We start from the raw sequence: 9,413 nt of genomic DNA on the forward strand, positions 1-9,413 counted from the left end.
CATTACTCATACAAACCGACCACCAACAACAGCTTTTATGTTCTCAATTGTTACATAGTCATCAATTCTGGGATATTAATATAAATTGTCTTCAAACTGTTTAAACTAAAACAATCTCAGTATTTTAAGCTGTAACAAAATGATTTATAAATGCCTTGTTACCTCACTATATCCATATTTTCAACAAGAGAAAGTTCATACTTTTTAACTGGTCCATGTATGCAGTTATCATTAAAATCCTATTATGTGACTTTGTGTTTTAGACGTGTGGTCCGCTGTGGGCTCAGCTCTGTGGAAGTCAGTACTTTTACCCAGGAGTCTGTGCTGATGTGAGCCCACAGTTTACCCTCCAGTCGGCTTTTTCCCCTGCTGTTCAAAGTACTAACACACATCTGTATCCTCTCTCTGAAAGTTTACTCTTCAGGTTAACCTGGTATTAACATTTGTCTTCTTCCGTTTCACTTCTAAACAGCTTGTGGTAGTCTTATGGACATTGCCATTGTTTTAGATGGATCCAACAGTATATACCCATGGGAACCAATTGTTGATTTCCTGGTGAAACTGTTGGAAAACTTAAATATTGGACCTCAAAGCACCCAGGTAAGTCGAACAGCTTATGTTTTTGTAAACTGTATATTATTGGGTTTTTTTTAGTTTTTTTTTTAGCAATGACATTTCTGATTTCATTTGGAACAGGTCAGTGTTATGCAGTACGGTGTTGACACTACGTTCCAGTTTTACTTGAATTCCTACAAGACAAAAGAGTCTATGATTAAAGCAGCTTCAAATATGCAGCAGAAACAAGGATTAGAGACCAATACTTTCAAAGCCATTGACTTTGCAAGGTATAGTATAATTCTTTCTGAGCAGCCTCACTTACATCATGTAATCTACTGTTATTGAATTAATAAACAACATAGTAACTTTTATTTATTTATTAATGGGTTGTTTCTTGGTTGTTTAGGCATATGTTAGCTGGTTTTTGTAGCTTGTTGCTTTGTTCTTATACGCTATTAGGTTGCTTTATCATGCTGCTGGTACATTGTCATCGTAATCACAAGGGAGACGAGTGACAGTGGAGTGCAAACGGGTAGAAACAAGGCAATCCAGAGGCGTCATCAGGTAACAGGCAGATGGTTGGTACAGGCGGCAGACAGGGTAATGATAAAACAAAGCAAAGGTCTGAACAAGTGGAACCTATACCAGGGAACGCTTTTAATGTTACAAGGTATCAACCTTTAAAGACAAAGCAATGAGAGTGTCCAAGTGAGCTGTATAAAGCTGTGGTCACACTGCACTTTCCTCCACATCGACTTTCATTCATACGCATGCGAATGCGTCAGACCGGAAATGCAAGCTCATGCATCAAGTTTTGCAGTTCGCTGCATTGGAAAGTTCAAGCTTGGTGAACTCTTACCTGCAAAATTGTATCACTTGACTGCGTAAAACCAATCGAGAATCAAAACTTGACCCCTCTGGACAGAAATTTTAAATACGGAGCAATCGCTCGCTTTTTTTAATGTCTAATCATCTTGTGTAATCCTGCCCCTTTTCACAGCGCTGTACGACAGAATTTCGCACACACAAACTCACAGCTTAAATGTGTAGTGTAATCAGTACATGAGCAGTTTCAGCTGTGAGTCTAATCAATGACGACTTGGAACAGGTGTGTGTGTGTTGCATGACAGAACTTGTAGTTCTAATGAAGACAGGATTGTAGTTCATGTGAATGTTCTCCATGATCTGTGAGGGTTAGATCGCTGGTAATCCTAACAAACATGATATTAGCTTGTTGCATAGTTCTAGCATGTTTTTTAACCCATGCTAGCAGGAATTATTGTGTTGTTATCTAGTTGCAAGATTCTATTGCAATGCTGTTGTAGTTTGTTTTGAGACTAATAACATGTTTTATCACATTAGTTACAAAGTTCTATTGGGTTTCTAGGTTGTTTTAGCACACTGCTAGCTTGTATTGTCATGTTGTTAGCTAGTTGTAAGGTTTCAGTTTGTTTCTAAGTTATTTTACTGCTATTATTAGTATTAGTATTAGGTTTATAATACTGCTAGCTGTTTTTTTGTTCAATGTTGTTAGCTAGCTACAAGGTTCTAATATGCTTCAAGGATGTTTTAACACTGTTAGGATATTTTATCATGTAGCTAGTTCCAAGGTTTTATTGTGTTTCTACGTTGTTTTAGCACACTACTAATATGTTTTCACACATTGGCTGTGGCCAATTTCAAGAGTTCACACTTAGATATTGCTTGATGCTATTCGCAGATTTGGCATGCTGTCCTGGGAGAGAACCCTGAGCTCAGAGATAATTGAGCCCAGGGCACCCGCCTGGTTGATAGAGCATGTAAGGGGAATACGAGATCAAGTGGTTCTCGAGAGCTCCCAGTGGTAATGGAAAGAAGGGGGAGAAGGGGTGGATGGGGGATTTCTTCGTAAAACAAAGATAAGGGAGTAATTTTTGCTAAGCTACTTATAGTGATATTGGATTAATCTGATTGGCTAACTAATGATTGTAGAGGAGAGACCAGCTGCAGTCAATCATACCACATGCTCCTCTCGAAACTAGTTTGTGAAACTTCACTTATTAGTAATATTATTACACTTGCAAAACTTTGAAAATTATTTGAAAAAATAGTAAAAATAAGAAACAAAGGCATAATAAAAGACAATGCAATTGCAAGACAATTTTATTGTGTTTAATGTAACAAAAAGAAAATATAGGGCATCACATTATTTTAATGGTCCCTTTTGCATATTTATTTGACTGTAAGTTATATTGCATTCACATGCCAACTAATTAGTACTCGCTGTTTAATATCTAGTGACACTGCACCTAAAGACATTCTTCTGACTATAAGGAACTTTGCAAGTAAATGTCAGCCTACACTAAGCCTAACCTAACAGTCTACTAACATTTTAAAGATAATTAGTTACCATGTGGTTGTAATGCAACTTCTAATCAACAAGATGAGTTAAGGGGACCATCAACATAAAGCAACATAGACTCATGAAAACGTACCCCATGTACATTTCTGGAAATCACAAATTTTGTAGCCAGAGCTAGGTATGGCTGCAACTCATCTTTTAAACGAATGCTATGGGGCAGTATAGGACGTGTCTGAAGACTTGTTTCTTTTTGCGCTACCAGCCAACCAACATGGTAGATCTGAAAATTTGGTGAAAATCAGGCGGTCGTTGAGGCTTTTTTTTCTGGATTGCTTTTGAAAATACTGTTAGTTGGGTTTAGGGAAGGGTTTGGGTCAGTTGGTCAGTCAGTCAGTCAGTCGATAGTGGCCTCTGGTGGATTTTAGTGAGAACAGCAGGCACAAATGGCACTCGTGAAAGAAATTTGACATCTGAAAAAGGGTACACAGCGGTCTCTGGTGGATTTGTGAAAACAAAAACTGCAAACAATGTTCCTCATGTGACGTATTTCGCAATGCACAGAACTGTATATAGGGGTATGTATCAATAAAAAGTGACATAAAGTGATACCAGAAATTATTAAAGAAATCAACTCCTGAAATAAGTTGTCATGCAGAAATATTAAAATAATACAAGTAGTTTTATACATTAAACACTTAAACGTTCTTTGTTTGCATGTCTGTGGGTGATTTGATCTCATAGAACGAATGCATTCTTACCACAAAATGGAGGCCGTCCTGGAGCCACTAAAGTGATGGTGGTGGTAACAGATGGAGAGTCACATGATGCAAATATAAGGAACAAAGTTATTGCGGAATGTGATAGCCAAAATATCACACGTTTTGGCATTGCGGTTAGTGAAAAAAAAATAGATTTGCAGTCATATATAATACAGATATGGATCTTAATATTAAGCATAATTGAAAGTTGTACTTTTTTTCTTACTTTTTTAGGTTCTTGGATATTACATAAGAAATGATATTGACACAAGCAAGCTCATAGCTGAAATTAAGTCAATAGCAAGTAAACCAACTGAGAAATTCTTTTTCAACGTGTCTGAGGAAGCAGCACTTATAGAAATCGTGGGAACTCTCGGAGATCGAATCTTCAACATTGAAGGTCTGTAATTATGTTCATTTGACTGTTTTATGTCATTTTATGCCAGAAGTTGTAGTAAAGATGAAGAAATTATTGGTTCATTTGCCAAATAAGTCACAACGAGTGTCAAATATACATTTATTTATTGTAAGTTCCATTTTAAAAATCTAAAGAGTTTGAAGAGCCCCTATTATGCATTAAAAAGGTCATATTTTGGTTTTGGTGGTCTTCAACAACAGTCTGATATACAGTACATGCAAGGTCAAAAAACAGTTTCATTGTCTTATAATATGCATTTATTTTTATCTAATTATCTCAACGACTCCTACTTGATTCATTCAGCGATTCATTTGTTTCCAAACCCCTCCTCAGTGCGATGCTAATCTGTGCTGATTGGTCCAATGACCCAGTCTGTTCAAATCGATCGACTGCATTCTGTGCGAGACAGAGAGAAATTCCCAGCACAGCTTATCAGCAATATTTAAACTAGTCAGAGTGCGGACTATATGTGTGAGCCCAACGCAGGAGTGTACTAAAGCAATGCATCAAAGCAGTGCATTATCAATGCAGTTTTAGATGCGATATGAGAATATAAAGAGTTAACCAGATACAGTACAAGCGGTTACAAGTAACAAAACACAATTAAATGCATCATTTACATGCTAGAGAAAACAAGGAGGCAACCATTTTAATGACACTTACTTACACTTGTGAAATGGAGAAAGAAACTGGTCCATGAACTGTGTACTGTAAAGTTCATGTAAAGTCCCATATATCAATAGTCTTTTCTGATCCTTTTTTTAACAAACGGCCGACGAATCCCCTGGCATAAGCGTGTAGATTGCTGCAGCCCTCATCAGAAAAATTATGGGAATGCAGCACAAGGCTGAGGCTATAATACTGAGGTATTTTTGCAAAAATAAACTTCAACCACTGACTCTTCACAGCCCCATCTTTGAGTAGGGAAAATAACACTTACTTTCCTTCACACTTCAGAGCACATCGTCTACGCAACTTAATTCGACAGGGATCTGCTACAGTGTTTTTCTTCCTCTTTTGCTGTATACAGTGTTTGTGGGCAGCGCCAGGGGTTTCAATTTTCCTGAGTCTGTGTGCGGTGCTTGAGTTTCGTGTATAAGTCACAGCGTCACGGCTAAAGATTAATTACCACGGCGATTCATTAGAACCACTATCAGTCGACTTTTTTATCGATAAATCAATGTTTTAAACACGGCGCACTTTCAGATTTAAGCCTTAGCTAGATATTTCACTTCACTTGTGTTACACACTACAAAGTAGGTCATTTTCAAAAACCTTTAATAGGGGCTCTTTAAAATGTAAGATTATTTTCTATTCTGAGTAACATAGAACAAAGCTTACGCCTGTTTCACACTGCAAGCGTGAGCAGCATGTGTGCAGCACGTAGGATGAACAGAAGCAGTGCGCAGTGTTTTCCTTTCACACCAACTGCGTCTGCAGCGCGCAGCTCTGCTCATCGGCAGCTGCTGCACAGATCAATCTATCTCTGTCTATTCTATCTAGTTACCTGTCTATCTGTCTATATATAAATACACTATTTTTATTACTTTTCATCAGCTCCAAGGCCCGCAGCAACTTCTTCCTATGCTGTGTCCTTAACGTGCAATTATTTATTCTACAAATTATATAGATCCTACAGGACTGCATGCTTCTCAAGCTCTATGAGGAGTTTCATTCATGTCTGCTGCACTCAGAAGACAATCGCATGTGATATTATATCATTTTGTTTTTGATAGTCAGGATGATGTAGCCCTATATTTATACAATATAGTTATAATTATGTTTATACATGATCAAATTAGTGTGCAACTTACTAAGCAAAATTAATACTAAAGTTGTTTTACATTTGATTTTGTAGTTCGGACCTAAATAAATATTTGTTGCAGTCTTAAATTGTTTAGGTTTATTTGATTGATTATATATATGTCAGTGGATATTATTGATGAATTTATTGGGTAAACTTGCTACTTTTTACTGTCATTCAATGTGTTTTGGTCATTATCAGTCAATTGTCATTTTGATTGAGCATGAGCAGCATGGCAAAAATAGACCCAACGTCGAAACTATCAGCTTTCTGCATGCGGCACCGCTGCTTCAGCGATGCTCACGCCTCGCGCTGACGCGCTGCTTCTGCGTGCGGTATGCAAGCTCTAATCTGTTAACATGGACAGTGAAAAACCACGCACTCCTCACACTCTGCTCAGGCCCTGCTCGCACTTGCGGTGTCAAACAGGCTTTATTGTGATATTAGATTGCATGTGCAATACAAGCACAGTTTAGTAAAAATGTTAGTGAATCACTAATTTTGCATAGTGCATATTACATTAAAGTTTTATTAGTTTATCAGGACCAATATTGTTGTACATTGAGGCAACCCTGTACAAATAAATATAACAGACCAAACATGTTTAAATACCTTCTTTTCATTGTTGTTCCTTGACTGTTTCGTCTTTTTAGGTGTTGGAAAAGGTACTGGGGATAATTTCGAAATGGAAATGTCGCAAGTGGGATTCAGTGCATACCAGACTAGAAATAAGGTGTCTGCTTGTGTGTGTTTCAATCAAAGCACTTGTTAAATGGCTTGTCTACTGGAGGTTTACATTAAGTCTTGGTTGTAGGATGTGATTCTGCTGGGAGCAGCTGGAGCATATAATTGGATCGGGACTGTTGTTCACCAGACTGCTCAGAAATCAGACATTTTGCCCAAAACGGCTTTTGAGAAAGTCTTGGAGGACAAAAGCCACTGTTCATTACTTGGTAAGCATTGAGCCATACAGCAGTATCTATCTATCTATCTATCTATCTATCTATCTATCTATCTATCTATCTATCTATCTATCTATCTATCTATCTATCTATCTATCTATCTATCTATCTATCTATCTATCTATCTATCTATCTATCTATCTATCTATCTATCTATCTATCTATCTATCTATCTATCTATCTATCTATCTATCTATCTATCTATCTATCTATCTATCTATCTATCTATCTATCTATCTATCTATCTATCTATCTATCTATCTATCTATCTATCTATCTATCTATCTATCTATCTATCTATCTATCTATCTATCTATCTATCTATCTATCTATCTATCTATCTATCTATCTATCTATCTATCTATCTATCTATCTATCTATCTATCTATCTATCTATCTATCTATCTATCTATCTATCTATCTATCTATCTATCTATCTATCTATCTATCTATCTATCTATCTATCTATCTATCTATCTATCTATCTATCTATCTATCTATCTATCTATCTATCTATCTATCTATCTATCTATCTATCTATCTATCTATCTATCTATCTATCTATCTATCTATCTATCTATCTATCTATCTATCTATCTATCTATCTATCTATCTATCTATCTATCTATCTATCTATCTATCTATCTATCTATCTATCTATCTATCTATCTATCTATCTATCTATCTATCTATCTATCTATCTATCTATCTATCTATCTATCTATCTATCTATCTATCTATCTATCTATCTATCTATCTATCTATCTATCTATCTATCTATCTATCTATCTATCTATCTATCTATCTATCTATCTATCTATCTATCTATCTATCTATCTATCTATCTATCTATCTATCTATCTATCTATCTATCTATCTATCTATCTATCTATCTATCTATCTATCTATCTATCTCTATTCAGGTTGTTTTGCCTCAAATGAATTGAAAAGTCATACAGTTACATGCATTTATATATTTTATACACCCTATCATGCATCCAGGCTACTCTGTGAGCTCTGTGACTGACGGATCGTCTGAGTATTATGTGGCTGGTGCTCCTCGTGCCGTTCACAGAGGACAGGTTGTAGTTTACAGCATTAACAGCCAGAAACAGGCTGTCGTCATAGACTCTCAAAGAGGAGATCAGGTACACTTGACCTTTAATGACCTTCAGCTTTAATAAACTAAAATGTAACGTCGTTTATCACTGTGGTTTGCAGATCGGCTCTTATTTTGGCAGTGTTCTCTGTCCTGTGGATGTGGACTCTGACGGTGTGACGGATCTGCTGCTGGTCGGAGCTCCGATGTACATGAGCGAGGAGAAAGCTGAAACCGGACGAGTCTACATGTTCACCATTACCAAGGTGTTTATCTTATTGTTCTTTCTCTTCTTTTTTGTTGCCCTCCTCTTCCTCCTGTATTACCTCCCAGACTAACATTCCACACTTCATTTTAACGGTTGAATTTTACAGGTTAAATTAGTTTGTCATCTGGGTATTTAAAGTCCACTTTTACTTTTTAGAATTTGCACTACTTACACTATTTATATTACAAAATGGCATAGAATAGTGCATAAGAATGCAACTTGGGACGACCTAATGTGTAATATTTGGCTCAATTCGACCAGAATAGTCATGAGTCAGAACTTGGCTAAAATTTTGACCAAAATACCATAAAATATGTTCAACCTAAACTGATAACCTGATAAGGGCATATATTTGACCCCTTTTTCAAAATTTTCTATGTTACTGCAGAAAATTTGCTTTCTATGTTACTGTTACTGCAGAGACATGCTAATATGCAGCTGTCAATCAATTCAGTGGGTGGGGAAACCGCACTTCTACATCACGTTGCGGTGGGCCTCAAAATGGAGCAGATTTGGATCCTATTTTAATGTCAGGAAATAAAAAAAGACACTTATTGTGTTTCTATCACCCCAAAATGACTGTGGACAAACTATACCTACACAAAGTTCTGTCCGAACAGCTTGCAAAAGATGATTTTCATCATAGGTGCCCTTTAAAACGTGCTGTTTCCATCTTAAACCAGCAAATAAACTTAGACTAAGCTAACACTAGCTGATTTGCTTATCTAAGCTGGAATTAGCTGGTTTTAGATGACATGATTCTAGCATTAAACACAACGCTCTATGCTGAAGTGTTCTTGCATCATTTATCACATTGAAGTGTTTTAGCACATTACTACCTTTCTAGCATTAACTGACTCACATTGCCGGCACCAATAGCCTAGAGGTTGGGTTGCATTGTGGTGCCATGGGGACCCGAGTTTGATTCCTGGCTTGAGGTCCTTTGCCGATCCTTTCCCTATCTCTGCTCCCCACACTTTCCTGGCTGTAAAATCTCCACTGTCCTGTCACAATTTAAGGTATTTTTAAATTTAGGGTAGAATTTGTGTTGTATAATGTGCTTTTCTGTATTATGCAGGGCTGGCGCATCCATAGAGGCGACCTAGGCGTTCACCTAGGGCAGCAGAATAGAGAAGGCGGCGTCCCAGACACTACCCTCACCACCCGCGCCCTCAGTTATATTTGTGAATAATAGAGAGGGCGGT

At 37.0% G+C, this 9,413-nt stretch overlaps 1 protein-coding gene across 1 annotated transcript in view; it reads left to right on the top strand.

The window, feature by feature from the left end:
• itga2.2 (integrin, alpha 2 (CD49B, alpha 2 subunit of VLA-2 receptor), tandem duplicate 2) overlaps positions 1-9,413 on the top strand; it is a 56,564-nt gene that overhangs the window by 26,609 nt on the left and 20,542 nt on the right. The window contains exons 5-13 of the mRNA XM_003199304.7: positions 264-378; positions 473-600; positions 697-845; positions 3,641-3,791; positions 3,892-4,057; positions 6,533-6,612; positions 6,694-6,832; positions 7,844-7,989; positions 8,063-8,206. Coding sequence (XP_003199352.2) covers positions 264-378; positions 473-600; positions 697-845; positions 3,641-3,791; positions 3,892-4,057; positions 6,533-6,612; positions 6,694-6,832; positions 7,844-7,989; positions 8,063-8,206 — 1,218 coding nt within the window. The remainder of the gene's footprint in view (positions 1-263; positions 379-472; positions 601-696; positions 846-3,640; positions 3,792-3,891; positions 4,058-6,532; positions 6,613-6,693; positions 6,833-7,843; positions 7,990-8,062; positions 8,207-9,413) is intronic.

This window comes from Danio rerio, chromosome 10 (genome assembly GCF_049306965.1).
Source record: "Danio rerio strain Tuebingen ecotype United States chromosome 10, GRCz12tu, whole genome shotgun sequence".
NCBI lineage: Eukaryota > Metazoa > Chordata > Actinopteri > Cypriniformes > Danionidae > Danio > Danio rerio.